The sequence below is a fragment of the Haliotis rubra genome, unplaced genomic scaffold (genome assembly GCF_003918875.1).
Source record: "Haliotis rubra isolate DU_JTF1 unplaced genomic scaffold, ASM391887v1 Scf255, whole genome shotgun sequence".
Taxonomy (NCBI): Eukaryota; Metazoa; Mollusca; class Gastropoda; order Lepetellida; family Haliotidae; genus Haliotis; species Haliotis rubra.
Window position 1 is genome coordinate 131,015 of NW_025766614.1, and position 17,995 is coordinate 149,009.

A 17,995-nucleotide genomic window follows, 5' to 3' on the forward strand; every position below is an offset into this window, starting at 1 on the left:
CAATAAGATTCCATTATTGACATGTCTGCTAATGTGAGCTCACTCAGAGAACCTGTACCCCTTTTCGATTCTCTCTGGAGTTACTGTATCGTTAGTGAGTGGTATTTTTGTTTCCCCTCACGGTGCTCTCATGAAAGAAGCCACTTAGTGGGTCGAAACTTTTCGTTGATATTAGCACTACGTGCAATGTCTCATTATGCTAGAGGTAGATCTTTGAGCACAAATCCTCCCTGTCAGTTCCCCTCCCATAATGCCTCTCGCGAGCGAAACTGGGTCAGTGACAGGTGAGTGTTATGGCGTCTGTTCAATTTTTTCCATGATCACGATCGCTATATTTTGAGTGTGCTTGGACAGAATTCCCTCCTCCCTGGCCTCCGGTCTTTGGGAGTCTGTGTTTATGCATAATATGTACCCCAAGGACGATCTCTCTGAAAAAGAATTAACCAAACCTGCAGAGGTTTTCAATTCTTTGAAGAGAGTCGTCCTTGGGGTAGGGCCTCCCACCTCCCCGCAATTCTGTTCACTGATAAGAATTCAGCAGAAGGAATGATGATACGGGTCTAGGAGCCTACCCAGTTGGTGCGCATGCGCTAAGGGAGGTAACTCCGTGAGGTAGGGTCCGTATAATAAATAAAAGAGTTTATTTATTGTACAATCTTTTTATTCAAAAAACATTGATACAACTGTCACAGGACATTTTTCAGCCGGAAAATGCATAATATGTACCCCAAGGACGACTCTCTTCAAAGAATTGAAAACCTCTGCAGGTTTGGTTAAGTTTGTCATACAAGGGGGTTGGTCGGGCTTAGTGACGGGTTGATTGGTGTCCTCCTTCCCTGGTGGTGTGGGGAAGTTGTATCATACAAGTTTGTCATACAAGGGGGTTGGTCGGGCTTAGTGACGGGTTGATTGGTGTCTGCCTACCCTGGTGGTGTGGGGAGTTGTATCATACAAGTTTGTCATACAAGGGGGTTGGTCGGGCTTAGTGACCGGTTGATTGGTGTCTCCTACCCTGTTGGTGTGGGGAGTTGTATCATACAAGTTTGTCATACAAGGGGGTTGGTCGGGCTTAGTGACCGGTTGATTGGTGTCTCCTACCCTGTTGGTGTGGGGAGTTGTATCATACAAGTTTGTCATACAAGGGAGTTGGTCGGGCTTAGTGACGGGTTGATTGGTGTCTGCCTACCCTGTTGGTGTGGGGAGTTGTATCATACAAGTTTGTCATACAAGGGAGTTGGTCGGGCTTAGTGACGGGTTGATTGGTGTCTGCCTACCCTGGTGGTGTGGGGAGTTGTATCATACAAGTTTGTCATACAAGGGGGTTGGTCAGGCTTAGTGACCGGTTAATTGGTGTCTGCCTACCCTGTTGGTGTGGGGAGTTGTATCATACAAGTTTGTCATACAAGGGAGTTGGTCGGGCTTAGTGACCGGTTGATTGGTGTCTTCCTACCCTGGTGGTGTGGGCAATTGCTCATGATATCTATCACTGGATTGCCTGGTCCAGACTCGATACTGTCAAGTAGCTGGAATATAGCTGACTGCAGCTTTAGGCAATGAACCAATGGATGAGACTAGTAGTCATAACCTACTAGTATTTGCATAATCTGATAACATCTAGCAGAAACTTCAGATAATTCTTATCTGTTTGACAAGTTTTGATCATTTGCTGAAAATTGTACCCCTCAGAATTCCGCCAAGATCCACAAGTACTGTGTACCAGCAGTACAAGGCTTCTTCCGGTCTATAGCCCTCGACTCCCAGAACAGCCTCCAGGATACTCTCAGGTGAGACTGACAGGAGCTCCACACACATCTCGTAAGGTTTATGAAATGTTTGTTTAGACTGTGAAATTCATACAGAGTTACCAGTTCAAGTGATGTCATACCCTCCAAATTTAATATGTTGTGTTTCAGGTTGCTGACGGTGTGGTTTGACTTCGGGCAGTGGCCGGAGGTGCATGAGGCGCTGGTGGAGGGCATTAAGACCATCCAGATCGACAACTGGCTACAGGTAGTGCAACAGATCCTTGTTGATTGTTTGTTGTTTAATGGCGCACTCAGCAATATTCCAGCTATATGGAGGCAGACTGGAAATAGCAGAGTCTGGACCAGACAATGAATATCGATATATGCAATTGGGGATACAATGTGTCAACCAAGTCAGCGAGGCTGACCACCCGATCCCGTTAGTCGCCTCTTACGACAAGCATGGGTTGTATAACACCAATTCTAACCCAGATCTTCACGGGTTGATCCTTGTTGACACAGAGGAGGAGACTATGACAGAAGTGTCACTTACTCTGTTGTGATAATCTCTTTATTCAAGAGCAATATCAAATGCTGTCCCCTTTGTAAACCAGGATCCTGTAACCACCATGCCAGCTACTTCAGTGTGTAAGCTAAACCATGCCAGCTACTTCAGTGTGTAAGCTAAACCATGCCAGCTACTTCAGTGTGTAAGCTAAACCATGCATTAACAGGAAACTGAGGAGAAGGTTTCAGTGAAATTGTCCCTGATAACATTGTCAGTAAATGGGGGCGATATGTTCTTTCCCTGACAACTAAGTTGTGATAATCTCTTTATTCAAGAGCAATATCAAATTCAATCCTATGCTCTTCAAACACTAGTTATGTAAACATGATGCCAGCAGCTGAACAGGACATTGAGGCTAAGGTTTCAGTCAAACTGCCCCCCGATGAAGTTGTCAGTAAATGGGGATTTTATGTTCATACCCTGACAAAACGTTTTCATGTATATGGTTTGCATAATTACGTGCTGTTTACGTACATGTGAAGGAGCTGATGAGGAGATGATGCTATGCCAAGTTCTGTGTTGCAGGTGATTCCCCAGCTGATTGCCAGGATTGACACTCCCCGGAACCTGGTTGGCCGGCTCATCCATCAGCTGCTCATCGACATTGGCAAACATCATCCTCAGGTGAGCTGGAACCCAGGTACCTGTACATGACTGTGTTAAGATATACTGAAGATGGGGTGATGGAGATGTGTACTGTGTTGTTACTGTTGCAGGCTCTCATCTACCCGCTGACAGTGGCAGCCAAGTCTAATGTAGTGGCCCGCCAGACAGCTGCCAACAAGATCCTGCAGAACATGTGTGAGAGAAGCAACAACCTGGTACAGCAAGCTATGCTGGTCAGTATGTGTGTGTCATGCTGGCCAAGTAGATATATGTGGTGTCAGATATGATACATCGCCATCCATTGTTGATGTCATCACAAACTGTTTACGTCATCTTGCCAATAGGCTACCATCAATGAGCATTCTTAATGGGTTGACATTTTCTTTCTGATCATTTTGATGTTGTCAATTAGTAATATATGTTAGACCATAGATGTCTGAATGACTAGTGCAGGGGTCTTAGACAGCCCATCTGTTTCCTGTAGGTTTCAGAGGAGCTGATCCGAGTTGCCATCTTGTGGCATGAGCTGTGGCATGAGGGTCTGGAGGAGGCATCGCGGCTCTACTTCGGGGAGAGGAACGTCAAGGGCATGTTCGCAACCCTTGAACCTCTACATGCCATGATAGAACGAGGCCCACAGACTCTCAAGGAGACATCATTTAATCAGGTCAGTGCTCGTATTGTCTGTTGTCGTGTGACAAGTAAAACATGTGAAAGAAAGTGATTTTATTGACGATTCAGTCTGATGCAGTAACATATGAGTTTGACCATGTTTGTGTTCTTGTTCAGGCATATGGCCGGGACCTGATGGAGGCTCAGGACTGGTGTCGGAAGTATCAGCGGTCGGGGAACGTGAAGGATCTGACCCAGGCCTGGGACCTGTACTACCATGTGTTCAGAAGGATCTCCAAGCAGCTTCCACAGGTAACCCAGACAGTTCAGTCTGCTCCACGGGTACATCCTCCTCTCTCAGACTCAAAATGGGTTATTTGAAAGCAGATCAAGTTACTGTTAACAACATACTTAAAAGAAGTATATGGCGGTGTTGGTGGTTCATTCATACAATTTTGCCAAAGTTGCCTATTCTCAAAATGTAACATCAGTACGTTTCCCCCAGACTCCATAAGTGTAACCATTGTCCACTGCTATATGTATTTGTGTGACCCCAGCTGACGTCCCTGGAGCTGCAGTATGTGTCCCCCAAACTCCTCAAGTGTGAGGACCAGGAGCTGGCCGTGCCAGGATCCTACGAGCCCAACCAGCCCGTCGTCCGCATCAAGCGAGTTGCCAGCTCCCTACAGGTCATCACCTCCAAACAGAGGCCACGCAAACTTACCATATATGGTATGTCGTTACACAGCAAGCTGTTTGTAACTTACAAGATTTTGTTTTGGAAAATGAACTACGATAGCAGTAATCATGGCTGTCAGTTTCTTCTCTGTTATTAATATCTCTGAACTATATTTAGCCATTATTTTGATAAGTGATAGACGGGAATTGTATGTTTTAAGTGAAGTGCTGGTACCTGTGTATATAACGACTGTGTTGTGTCCTCCAGGTAGTGATGGTAAGGACTATCAGTTCCTGCTGAAGGGCCATGAAGACTTGCGTCAAGATGAGCGGGTCATGCAGCTGTTTGGTCTTGTCAACTCACTCCTCAGGAATAACCCAGACACTTTCCGCAGAAACCTCACGTAAGCATTGTAACATGCTTATCTCATACACATCAAGGTGGCAGACTAGCTCCACTGACATTACACTTACTGGTCTTTAGCCAAGCCACATGTTAGTAAACAAATGACACACAGAAGTACCAAAACATATGGCTATGGCTATTGTTTGGAGGCTGAGAAGCTCCACTGGCAGTCCGCGGACACAGTTGTTGTGGAAAACAAAAGTCACCCCAAGAAGTGACAGGGCCTGACAATGACTTAAAGAAGTGCCAGTACCTGACAATGACTTCAGGAAGTGCCAGTACCTAACAATGACTTCAAGTAGTGCCAGTACCTGACAATGGTTGGTCCCTGCCTGGCTCTCGGCATTTATGGGTACAACAAGGACTGGTCGGCTCGGAGTCAGTATACTGTGTCTGAGTGGGATATTCATGTTTCACTGCGGCATGGTATCTCAGTGGGCTAGCACTATAAAACCAGCTTAAGTCTGAGCTAGTACAAGCAGCCGCACATACACATACACACGCATGCACGTCGCCATATGAGCGAAATATTCTCAAGCACGACGTTAAACCCAATTTCACCTCACCTCACCTGACAATGACTTCAGGAAGTGCCATTACCTGACAGTGACTTCAAGAAGTGCCAATACCTGACAATGACTTCAAGAAGTGCTAGGACCTGACAGTGACTTCAAGAAGTGCTAGGACCTGACAGTGACTTCAAGAATTGCCAGTACCCGACAATGACTTCAAGAAGTGCCAGTAGCTGACAGTGACGTCAAGAAGCAACAGTACCTGACAATGACTTCAGGAAGTGCCAGTATCTGACAATGACTTCAAGAAGCACCAGTATCTGACAATGACTTCAAGAAGTGCCAGTACCCGACAATGACTTTAAGACATGCCAGTAGCCGACAGTGACTTCAAGAGTCTTCAAGAAGTGCCAGTGACTTCAAGACGTGCCAGTACCCAACAATGACTTCAAGAAGTGCCAGTGACTTCAAGACATGCCAGTACTCGACAATGACTTCAAGAAGTGCCAGTGACTTCAAGACATGCCAGTACCCGACAATGACTTCAAGAAGTGCCAGTGACTTCAAGACATGCCAGTACCCGACAATGACTTCAAGAAGGACAGTGACTTCAAGACGTGCCAGTACCCAACAATGACTTCAAGATGTGCCAGTTACTTCAAGACGTGCCAGTACCCAACAATGACTTCAAGACGTGCCAGTGACTTCAAGACGTGCCAGTACCCAACAATGACTTCAAAATGTGCCAGTACCCGAAAATGACTTCAAGAAGTGCCAGTGACTTCAAGACGTGCCAGTGACTTCAAGACGTGCCAGTACCCAACAATGACTTCAAGAAGTGCCAGTGACTTCAAGACGTGCCAGTACCCAACAATGACTTCAAGAAGTGCCAGTGACTTCAAGACGTGCCAGTACCTGACAATGACTTCAAGAAGTGCCAGTGACTTCGAGACGTGCCAGTACCTGACATTGACTTCAAGAAGCACCAGTGACTTCAAGACGTGGCAGTACCCGACAATCACTTCAAGAAATGCCAGTGACCTCAAGACGTGCCATTCTTCTTCATAGAGATCGTCCTTGGGGTACATATTATGCATTTTCCACGCTGAAAATGTCCTGTGACAGTTGTATCAATGTTTTTGAATAAAAAGATTGTACAATAAATAAACTTTTTTATTTATTATACGGCCCCCACCTCGTGGTTTTACCTCCCGTTACGCATGCGCACCAACTGGGTAATCACCTAGGCCCGTATCATCATTCCTTCTGCTGTCACTCACATGTGTAAGACGTGTTACATGTGTAGAGCAGCGCTGTACTCTCCAAGAGAACTTGAAAGAGATATGTCTGAGACACCACCTGTATGTATGGTCTTTATTTTCTGTCCTTGAAAGGAACAGTAAAGCTTCACGCGGATCGGTTGTTTCATAATTGTGACTTTGTATTAATTCTTTTACGCTCACTTTCCGTGGTTTTACGCACATGTTGCTGTGCCATGGCGGAAGTTTAGTGTGCCACGGTGTGTTGTAATATTGCGTATTGAACCAATTATTGCTTCCCGTGGTAGCCTTCACGTATTTTTCAATGTTTTCTACGTGTATCTTTGCTGCTGGTCCGCTGTTAGCTACATGCTTACGTGTTTGCTTTTAGGCGTTTTCCTCCTGTTCGGTCTGTGGGCAAAGCATCCCCAGGGCCGACCGCCACGATAAATGCATCGTGTGTTTAGAGAAAACGGATCATGTCTCAGAAACCTGTGAGATTTGCATGGGCTTTTCCCCCCGGGCCCAGAAGAGAAGGGCGGCGGATTTTCTCTTTTACACAGAAATGCGTGAGGCGGGTGGGGAACTGACCCAGGTCCCCCCGTCCAAAGCGAAAAAGCCTCGCAGTAAGGGCCGAAAGTCGCGTAGCCAGTCGCCTTCTCCCGCTCCTAGTAGCGGTTTTGATATGTCGTTAATAACTCAGTTGTTCCAGCAGCACGTGGACTCGATGAAGTCCCTCGTTCATGAGTCGGTTGGAGGGCTCCGGCAGGAGTTCCTCGCCCACTCTGCGCGGGGGGCGGAGAGTCTGGGGGTGGGATCGCCAAGCCCTTGGCCTTGAGGCGTCTGTAGATCCGTTGCGTCTGGCAACCCCCTCTCGGAGTTGGCGCAGGGTCCGTTGAGGATTCCTTGGGTTCCGGTCCCTGCGCCGTCTGTTCTGCCTGGTCTGCCTCCAGCGTCTCGGGACCGGGGTCTGTGCGAGTTGGCAGGTGCTGACGCGGGGCGCTCTGTCTGCTCCTCCCTCTCTTCTGTGCCTGGTGCTAGGCCGCCCACCGGGTCGGGGTTCGGGTCCTCTTCGCGAGGAGACCCAGCCTCAGACTCGGGCTCGGCGCCAAGTCCATGGATACTGGGGAGGTTGAGGAGCAGGAGGGTGCCTTCCATTTTTTGTCGGCTTTGCGGGAGGTCCGGCAACGCATTGCCGAGTTCCTACCCCAGGCCGCGGTGCCTGCCAGCCGCTCGGACTCGGCTGAGTTCCGCCTGCCAGGCGAGGCGTTTGCCCCTCGGCAGCCTACGCAGACGCTGCTCCGTATTCTTCCGTCGTTGGTCCAGGACGTGGTTTATCCCCCTCCTGTCTGGGTCTCGCCTCCGTTTCGACTTGCCTGAGCTTGTCCGGAGGTACCAGCTGGGGGAGGATTCCCTGTTTGCTGTTCCGATGGTGGATGAGTGCGTGTTTACTTCGGTCGCCTTGGGGGGAGGCTCGGCTTCCTCCGGAGCAGCTCCGGCTGCTCGGCAAGGGCGGTTAACATCCCCGTTTGCCTTGCGGGAGCCCCCCTGCAGCATCGCGTGCGATCGGACCTACGAGGAGGTCTACGGAACGCTATGCAGCAGGTGCGGGTCGTGGTCCCATGAGGCCTACCTCTCCTCGATCCAGAGGTCGGAGGGGGGCATGCTGGAGGCGTTTCTCCGCATGTCATGCTACTCCGTCAGTTATCCGAAGTTCAGGCACACCTCGCGGCATGACTCCTTGCGGTCAGCTGCGTCGACGGTGATGTGCGTGAGTCATGGGGATCGCGCAGCTGTGGCTGTCGGCGTCTCGGTACTCGGCAGCTACACAGCAGACCTTGCTGGCCCTTCCCTACCGTCTGGGAGCGGCACGCTGTTTCCTGGGGCCCAGCAGGTCATACGGGAGGCTGCGCTGCAGCTACCTCCTTCAAGGACTCTAAGGACCTTGTTGGAGCACCCGCGGGCTTCTCGCCCCCGCGCTCCCGTTCCACCTTCCTCCGCCGGGGTGCAGCCTACACCCGAGTCCGCTGGCTGGCTTTGGCCGCTTGGCAGGGGTAGGCGGAGGAACCGGTCCGCCAAGGGTAAGGGCAAAGAGCAGTCCTCTTCGACTAGCTCCCAGCCTTTTCGCGGGCGCGGGAGGTCTGCCCCGACCTCCCGTTAACCCATCAGGCTGTAGACCCAGCCGTGTGTCACTCCCAGTCAGCTCCGCTACTCGGGACAACGCACGCGCTCTTACCCAACATCCCAGTTGCCGGAGTGGGAGAAGGCTACAAACAACACTTGGGTGCTGTCCACCGTCAGTGTCGGCCATTTACCACTGTGGAAGCGAGGTCCGCCCGACTTCACCGGCATACGCCGCACTCCGGTGCCGTCATGTCAGGCAAGGGCGGACATATTGCGCGACGAAGTCCAGGCTTTGCTGGACAAGTCCGCAATCGAGCGCATACCACCGGGAGAGGAACAGGCGGGATTTTACTCCACGTACTTCCTCGTCCCGAAGAAAGACGGCGGGTTCCGTCCCATTCTCAACCTCAAGGGGTTGAATCGCATGCTCGAAGTACCATCCTTCAAGATGGAGACACTGCGCTCGGTGATCTCCTCTGTTCAGCCCGGCGATTGGCTCACGTCAATCGACCTCAAGGATGCGTATCTGCATGTGCCCATACATCCATCGTTCAAGCAGTACCTTCGGTTCTCTTACGACGGGATGTGTTACCAATTCACGGTGCTCCCCTTTGGCATATCCACTGCCCCAAGGGTGTTCACCAAGCTCATGTTAGTCCCGGCTACCCTCACTGGCCGCAAAAGGAAGGCGTTGTTACCCTTACCTCGGCGACTGGTTGCTCGGTGCACTGACACAGCCAGCGAGCCTAGATTCTACTCACACGGTGATAGACATTCTAGTTTGACTGGGGTGGATCATCAACCTCAAGAAATCCGACCTGGTACCCACCCAGGACTTGGTTTTTCTCGGGGCGAGGTTCCAAACACACAAGGATCTCGTTTCCTTGTCGCCCGACCGGGTCACCAGAGTTCGGGAGATGGTGTCTTCGTTCCTCTCCCAGCCCCAGGCACCAGCACGGACTTGGCTCCGTCTACTGGGCCATATGGCGGCGACGATCTCTGTAGTGTGGCGGGCGCGGTTGAGGATCGCCCTATACAGCAAGCTTTGGCGAAGTCTGTGGGCTCACTTTCGGAGGACCGGGGCCGAGTCTCACAGTCCCGAGTGGTTGACACCTCACCTTCAGTGGTGGACCAATGTCGGGAATCTCACCAGGGGATCCCCTTGGAAATCCGGCGCCAGCTCTTACAGTTCAGACCGATCGTCCCTCACGGGCTGGGGGTGTTCTGGGCAGTCTGTCGGTGTCCGGACTCTGGTCGAAGCCGAAGCCCACCTTCACATCAACGTGTTGGAACTGAGAGCTGTGCGGTTGGTTTTCGGCTTCCAAGAGCATGTCAGGGCCAGGTGGTTCGTCTTCAGTTGGACAACCAGGCGGCCATGTTGTACATCCTGAAGCAAAGGCGGCACGGTGTCCCCAGCGCTCCTCCGGGAGACATGGGACTTTCTCCTCTGGTGCGACCGGTGCGCGTTGTCAGGTACTCCCTGTTTATCTCCGGGGCTGGAGAAAGTCGCGAGCAGACGCTCTCTCTCGCGGATCCTGGCCCCGCGAGTGGATGCTTTCGACAGGCAGATATTCACAGTAATCTCCCAGTTATGCGGTTGCGTTCGAGGTGGATCTGTTTGCGTCCGGGCGGGATGCATCAGACACCCGTGTTCTGCTCTCAAATAACGGACCTGAGGGTGTTGGCTGCCGCGCCTTCCTGCTGGATTGGGCGGGCAAAGTGCTCTGGGCGCGTCCCGCCCGTTACCACTCATTCCCCATGTCCTTTCACAGCTGTCCACCCAGCCAGCTCGGCTGCTTGTGCTACTGGCACCGCTTTGGCCGTCCACAGAGCTGGTTTCTGGTAATTCTCAGGTTTCTGGTATAGCCTCCTGTTCTATTACCTTACGACCAGACATTCTCACTCAGAACGGAGCCCCACCCCAATCCAAGGATTCACTGGGTGGCTTGGCCTCTGTCAGGTCTAGCCTCGAGGCACGCTGGAATTCCTGCAGCAGTTGCAGACACAATTCTGGCTTCGGTGGATTTAGACAAGCGTTCAGTATGAGGATAGGTGGTCCCGCTATGCGGCGCTGGTGGTGTTCAGATAGGGGATTGCAGATCCCTTTTCTGCGGATTTAGTCCGAGTATTGGAGTTTTGCAAGCCCGTTTGGAAGAAGGCCTGGCGCTTCGACCATTCGTTGCTACTCCACCGCTATTTCCACTTTTCACACCCCTGTCGATGGTGCTCTTCTGGGGCAGCACCCTCTCGTACAGCGCTTTTTAGCTGGCGCGGATCGGGTTCGACCTGCTGTCAGGCGAACCAGTCCACCTTGGGATTTGTCAATTGTGCTCGATTGGCTGTCCGGTCCCACTTTCTCACACCTATCGGCTATTTCCATTCAGTTGTTAACTTGGAAGGCTGTTTTTCTGGTGGCGGTAACATCTGGGCGTAGGGTCGGGCGATTTACATGCTATGTCGTCCGACCGGCGCTGACTGTGTTTCACACTGATCGTGTCAGTATTAAGCCTCCCGGATACTTACACGCCCGAAGAGGTCGATCACGCTTTCCATGTGACAGCTCCTATCGAACTTCCCACTCTTACCCAGCCTTCCACATCGGGACCTCTGCAACGCAGCACTCACCCGTTGGATGTCCGTAAGACCCTCAAAGTCTATATCAAACGAATGCAGGGAATCCGTACTGGTACCCAGCTGTTCTGTTGTTACGGTGGCGGGAAGGCTGGTGTGCCAGCGAGCAAGCGAGCAAGCGAGCAAGCAGACTTTGTCTCGCTGGCTAGTTTCGTGTATTTGTGCTGCTTATCAGGCTAAGGGCAAGCCTCCCCCTGAGGGGTTGAAGGCTCACTCGGTCAGGGCAGTAGCCGCATCAAAAGCTTTTGCATCGGCACTCCCCATTGAAGAGATCTGCTCTGCCGCTATTTGGAGCCGGCCTAGCACGTTTATTCGGCATTATCAGCTCGATACGCAATCCCGTAATCGTGCGAGCTCTGGCCGTTCTGTTCTCTCCAGTGGACAGTGTCCTGCCACCCTGACCGAGTGAGTCTTGGTTCATTGGTTTTGTTGACGCTGCTGTTCAATACTGAGTTTTATTGACATATCCGCTAATAGGAGCTAACTAACCTCATTTCGTTCCTCTACGGAGTATTTGGTCGATTGTGAGCGTTTTGACATTCACCCCTGAGGTGCTCACTAATCGACACAAGGTGGGTGGGGATTTGTTTACATTTCGCACCATGTGCGAATTACTATCGCGAACCTTTCAGGTCGCTCTTCGAGAGTACAAATCCTCCCTGTCAGTTCCCCTCCCATAATGCCTCTCGAGGCGAAAACTGGGACATGTGACAGGTGAGTGTTATGGCGTCTGTTACATTATTCAATGAACGATAGCTATTTGTATGTGCTTGGACAGAATTCCCTCCTCCCAGGCCTCCGGTCTTTGGGAGTCTGTGTTTATGCATAATATGTACCCCAAGGGCGATCTCTATGAAGAAGAATTAACCAAACCTGAAGAGGTTTTCAATTCTTCGAAGAGAGTCGATCCTTGGGGTAGGGCCTCCCACTTTCCCGCAATTCTGTTCACTGATTGATTCAGCAGAAGGAATGATGATACGGGCCTATGTGATTACCCAGTTGGTGCGCATGCACAACGGAGAGTAACTCCACGAGGTGGGGGGGGCCGTATAATAAATAAAAAATTACATATTTATTGTACAATCTTTTTATTCAAAAACATTGATACAACTGTCACAGGACATTTTCAGCGTGGAAAATGCATAATATGTACCCCAAGGACAACTCTCTTCGAAGAATTGAAAACCTCTTCAGGTTTGGTTAAGTACCTGTCAAGAAGTGCCAGTACCAGACACAGCCTGGTTCTGGTTATTAGACAGTGGTATGGGCTGGCTACAACATAGGTCTCTTCAATCTGGCTCATGGTTTAGTCTGTATAGTCATGTTAATGAAATATTGAAAATTCACTTGATTGATTGTGGTGTTATTTACACTGAAACATCAAGTCCATAATATGATAGATAAATATTAACTTGTAAAGAAGGTATTTCTGGCATGCTATTTAATGGTAGAAATATAGTGAAACTGACTGGGAATGAATGAACTGAGATGATGTTGTATACATCATGTGGAGTTTCCTTTTGTCAGAATCACACGTTTCTCGGCCATCCCTCTGTCGACCAACTCGGGACTGATTGGATGGGTGCCGCACTGTGATACTCTACATTCCTTGATCCGAGACTACCGTGAGAAGAAGAAGATCCTGCTCAACATCGAACACAGGCTCATGCTGCGGGTGAGGGATTGACCATGGGGCAGTTTGGCAGCTGTCCAAACACTGAAACATCAGCATTAGCTCCTTCTATATCTCTTGTTAGTTTTTCAGTGAACATAATCATTTCAGTTTCTCCATTTAGAAGTATCTGCCATCACAAGTTTGTATATCTCCACACTGCCTGTTGTTTAACATTCTCTGTATCATTAGTTTTCTTGGCCTGTAGCAAGTATTTCCTTTATGCCACTACCTGCAGAGTAGATATATTCCACTTACTCCTCCCCCAGATGGCCCCGGACTATGACCACCTGGCCCTGATGCAGAAGGTGGAGGTGTTCGAACATGCCCTGGAACACACACAGGGCGATGACCTGGCCAAGATACTGTGGTACAAGAGTCCAAGCTCCGAGGTGAGTTGCTGATGTAGGTGTTCTGTGTTGCTGAACTGACTAATCACATTTTCCTGTGCTGGAAGGAGAGATGTTGGAAAAGTCCAGTAAATCTGGGATGTTCTCTAAATGAAGAACACATGTCTTGATTCTTCTTATTCATTATCTCTGTCTTCTCACTACAGTATATGTATCTTGTTTGTACAGGTATGGTTTGATCGTCGGACCAACTACACCCGCTCGCTGGCCGTGATGTCTATGGTGGGGTATGTCCTGGGACTTGGGGACAGGTGAGCAACAACTGTCTTTTATGTCTACTGCAAGATCTAGGTGAGGTGAGGTGAAATTGGGTTTAATGTCGTGCTTGAGAATATTTTGCTCATATGACGACGTGCATGCGTGTATATGTGTATGTGCGGCTGCTTGTACCAGCCCAGACTGAAGCTGGTTTTATAGGCTAGCCCACTGAGATACCATGCCGCAGTGAAGCATGAATACCCCACTCAGACACATTATACTGACTGTATACTGACTCCGAGCCGACCAGTCCTTGTTGGTATGACGCGGTCGGGGATCGAACCCGCGACCTTCCACTCTCCGGGGCGGACGCTCTAACCACTACACCACGGAGACGGTTTGCAAGATCTAGACAAGAATGACTGACAAGTGATCACTTCTCCAATCTGATGTTGGATCTGTCTCTCTTCCAGGCACCCTTCAAATCTGATGTTAGATCGTATGAGCGGCAAAATCATCCACATTGACTTTGGTGACTGCTTCGAGGTAGCCATGGTGAGGGAGAAGTTCCCAGAGAAGATTCCCTTCCGACTGACCAGAATGTTGATGAATGCCATGGAGGTGAGCCAGACACTGTGTAAACTAACATAGCATTGCTCAGCAGTTGTCATACAGTAATGGGAAAGACATGTCAAGCAGAGTGTCTTGCAATATTGGTAAAGGCATTCCCGTGATGGTGTCATGCAATATCGGTAAAGGCATTCCCGTGATAGTGTCATGCAATATCGGCAAAGGCATTCCTGTGATGGTGTCTTGCAATATCGGTAAAGGCATTCCCGTGATGGTGTCTTGCAATATCGGTAAAGGCATTTCCGTGATGGTGTCATGCAATATCGGTAAAGGCATTCCCGTGATGGTGTTTTGCAATATCGGCAAAGGCATTCCTGTGATGGTGTATGCAATATCGGTAAAGGCATTCCCGTGATGGTGTCTTGCAATATCGGTAAAGGCATTCCCGTGATGGTGTCATGCAATATCGGTAAAGGCATTCCCGTGATGGTGTCATGCAATATCGGCAAAGGCATTCCCGTGATGGTGTCATGCAATATCGGCAAAGGCATTCCTGTGATGGTGTATGCAATATCGGTAAAGGCATTCTCGTGATGGTGTCTTGCAATATCGGTAAAGGCATTCCCGTGATGGTGTCATGCAATATCGGTAAAGGCATTCCCGTGATGGTGTCATGCAATATCGGTAAAGGCATTCCCGTGATGGTGTCTTGCAATATCGGTAAATGCATTACCGTGATGGTGTCTTGCAATATCGGTAAAGGCATTCCTGTGATGGTGTCTTGCAATATCGGTAAAGGCATTCCCGTGATGGTGTCATGCAATATCGGTAAAGGCATTCCCGTGATGGTGTCATGCAATAATGGGAAAGGCATTCCCGTGATGGTGTCATGCAATAGAGGGAAAGGCATTACTGGGATGGTGTCATGCAATAGAGGGAAAGGCATTACTGGGATGGTGTCATTGCAGTAAAGGCATCGGATAAAGGCAATTCCTGGGATGGTGTCATGCATTACTTGGATGGTGTCATGGGAAAAAGCATTACTGGGATGGTGTCATGTAGAACAGGAAAGGCATTACTGGGATGGTGTCATGCAGTAGTGGGAAAGGGAAAAGGCATTACTGGGATGTTGTCATGTAATAGGGGAAAAGGCATTACTGGGATGGTGTCATGCAGTAGATGGAAAGGCATTACTGGGATGGTGTCATGTAATAGGGGAAAGGCAATTACTGGGATGGTGTCATGTAATAGGGGAAAGGCATTACTGGGATGGTGTCATGTAATAGGGGAAAGGCATTACTGGGATGGTGTCATGTAATAGGGGAAAAGGCATTACTGGCATTACTGGGATGGTGTCATGTAATGGGGGAAAGGCATTACTGGGATGGTGTCATGTAATAGGGGAAAAGGCATTACTGGGATGGTGTCATGCAGTAGATGGAAAGGCATTACTGGGATGGTGTCATGTAATAGGGGAAAAGGCATTACTGGTATGGTGTCATGTAATAGGGGGAAAGGCATTACTGGGATGGTGTCATGTAATAGGGGAAAAGGTATTACTGGTATGGTGTCATGTAATAGGGGGAAAGGCATTACTGGTATGGTGTCATGTAATAGGGGGAAATGCATTCTGGGATGGTGTCATGCAGTAATGTGAAAGGCATTACTGGGATGGTGTCATGCAGAAGGGATAAGGGCATTACTGGCCATGTTGTGATAGACTGTCAAAGCTGTGCTAGTCAAGTCACTTTGGTCACTGTTTGTCATCTAGGAATATTAGTATATTAGCTTGCTGACTTCAGTCCCTGTGACAGCACCACATATATTTGCAGGTGACGGGTATCGACGGCAACTACCGCATGACGTGTGAGAGCGTGATGCATGTACTGAGGGACCACAAGGACAGTCTGATGGCTGTACTGGAAGCCTTCGTCTACGATCCACTGCTCAACTGGAGGCTGGTTGATGGTGAGGGAACTCAAGTAGTTCTGTCTTTCCATGAGTTGTACAACACTGATTGTTTCAACAATATGTCCTGATTTATATATTGTTATTGTTTTCAGCAACAACCAAGACAAAGACGAAAACCAACAGATCAGACTCCTACACCGGAAGTCAAGAACAAGGTACATGTGATCCACACAGGAGAGGGGCAGTGGGGTAGCCTAATGGTTAAAGTGTCAGATCATCACACTGAAGATCTGGGTTCGATTCTCCACATGGGTGCAATATGTGAAGCCCATTTCTGGTTTCCCCCGCCGTGATATTGCTGGAATATTGCTAAAAGCGGCATAAAACCATACTCACTCACTCACTCACTCACTCACTCACACAGGAGACACAGCAGACAGAGACAGGAGCTATAGCCTACAATGTTCATGGTTGTATTGGGATCAAAATAACCTTCATTGCAAGAAATACCATTCTAATGCAAATAATGTTTCTAACATGGATTATATGTATTTTGCCATGGTGATATGTATTTTTCTTTTTTTTCTTTAGCTGATTACCAGTTCGAGATATTTTTTTCCTCCTTCTGAGTTTGTGAAGTAGACTAAAGTTGAGAATAAGGAATACATTTTGTCTGTTTCTGCATTTAACTAGCTAGGAGTGGCATGGTGTAACTGTCATGGAACAAGGCTCACTATTGTTTCTTTCCGATCAGGTGACCTGTTAGAGAGTGTTGAGCTGAATCAGTCGTCCAGCAAGAAGATCGGACCAGAGAGTAGTGTTTCAGGGGGGTCAGGTAGGTACATAGATCTCAGTGTAAGATGTCCGGTAGGTAGGACATTCAAGTTTGTTCTGTACATTTACAAGTTTAGAGTAGGCTAACTACTTGTACAAGGTCATTCTGTAAATGGTGTCACTTTCCCACCTGTCTGTTTTGTGCCGTAACAGGAGATGACAACGTGCCGTCGGAAGTGTTGAACAAGAAGGCAATCTCCATTGTCAACCGAGTTCGGGACAAACTTACAGGTACCTAAGACTATAATACTTGTATTGACATATTTTTTATAAATCTTCTCACCTCTCTCACATCATTTGTATAAAAATATGAAAATGTCCATCTTTAGCATTACATGTCTATAGATTTTGAGCTATTATTATCCTCCCAGCATATAGTCAACACCTCATCTGTCTGTTTCTAGAAGTAATAAGTATTCTTTCATGAATCTGCACACACAAAGACTAGGTAATCAACTGCTGTCATTTGCTATAAGGGATTTTTGAAAGCTGCAAATCCCAATTCCATGTTGTTTTAATAGTTCAGTGACTACTCTTTCTTAAACAGAAATTCTCTCTACATGTTGGACTTTAAGTAACTGTCAGATTGTTTGTTCTTTCAAATTTTGTGATTTTTATAATCACAAACATGATCAAATGGATGGTTGGAATATTTGTGGCCAAATATGATTCTCTCTAGTTTGCTTGATGCAGATGAAGGAACATATTCATATTTCAGGTCGTGACTTCAGCACAGAGGATGCCATTGATGTGAGGAAGCAGGTGGAGCTGCTGATACACCAGGCTACATCGCACGAGAATCTCTGTCAGTGCTACATAGGCTGGTGAGTAGTCTCCCTTGGACAATACAGGGAGGTAACTCTGCAGAGACTGACTATTGGTGAACTGAAACATCACACTTAAAATTATTTTTAACAACTAAACAATATAATAAGATATTTATGGAAACAACAGGAACAGTGGAATGTTTGGAATCATATAGGATGCTTGCAGTAGATACAAATAACACAAAATCCTTTGGAATGAGGAACTCCTTTTAGAATTTATGCCATATGCAATCTCTGCTTTTTGCTTTTGCTCCACTGTATCCATTCTTGTTCTGGAGTAACTTATGTTTATCTGAGATGTCGGTTGGCCCCATATTAGGGCTGAAATGATAAATTGGTACTCTGATTCTTTTCAATCAAATATTGAAAGATGTGTTGTAATTAGTGTTTCATGTTGACTACTAAAAATACCCATTGAAAACATGATTCTAG

The 17,995-nt window shown here is 48.3% G+C and overlaps 1 protein-coding gene across 1 annotated transcript in view; it reads left to right on the plus strand.

Moving 5' to 3' along the window:
* Positions 1–17,995, plus strand: part of LOC124279723 (serine/threonine-protein kinase mTOR-like) — a 73,309-nt gene that overhangs the window by 51,415 nt on the left and 3,899 nt on the right. The window contains 17 exon segments of the mRNA XM_046715586.1: positions 1,687–1,784; positions 1,914–2,010; positions 2,839–2,937; positions 3,030–3,152; positions 3,404–3,586; positions 3,709–3,843; positions 4,089–4,263; positions 4,478–4,613; positions 12,669–12,816; positions 13,083–13,205; positions 13,392–13,474; positions 13,895–14,042; positions 15,824–15,959; positions 16,055–16,117; positions 16,657–16,737; positions 16,890–16,967; positions 17,455–17,560. Coding sequence (XP_046571542.1) covers positions 1,687–1,784; positions 1,914–2,010; positions 2,839–2,937; positions 3,030–3,152; positions 3,404–3,586; positions 3,709–3,843; positions 4,089–4,263; positions 4,478–4,613; positions 12,669–12,816; positions 13,083–13,205; positions 13,392–13,474; positions 13,895–14,042; positions 15,824–15,959; positions 16,055–16,117; positions 16,657–16,737; positions 16,890–16,967; positions 17,455–17,560 — 2,012 coding nt within the window.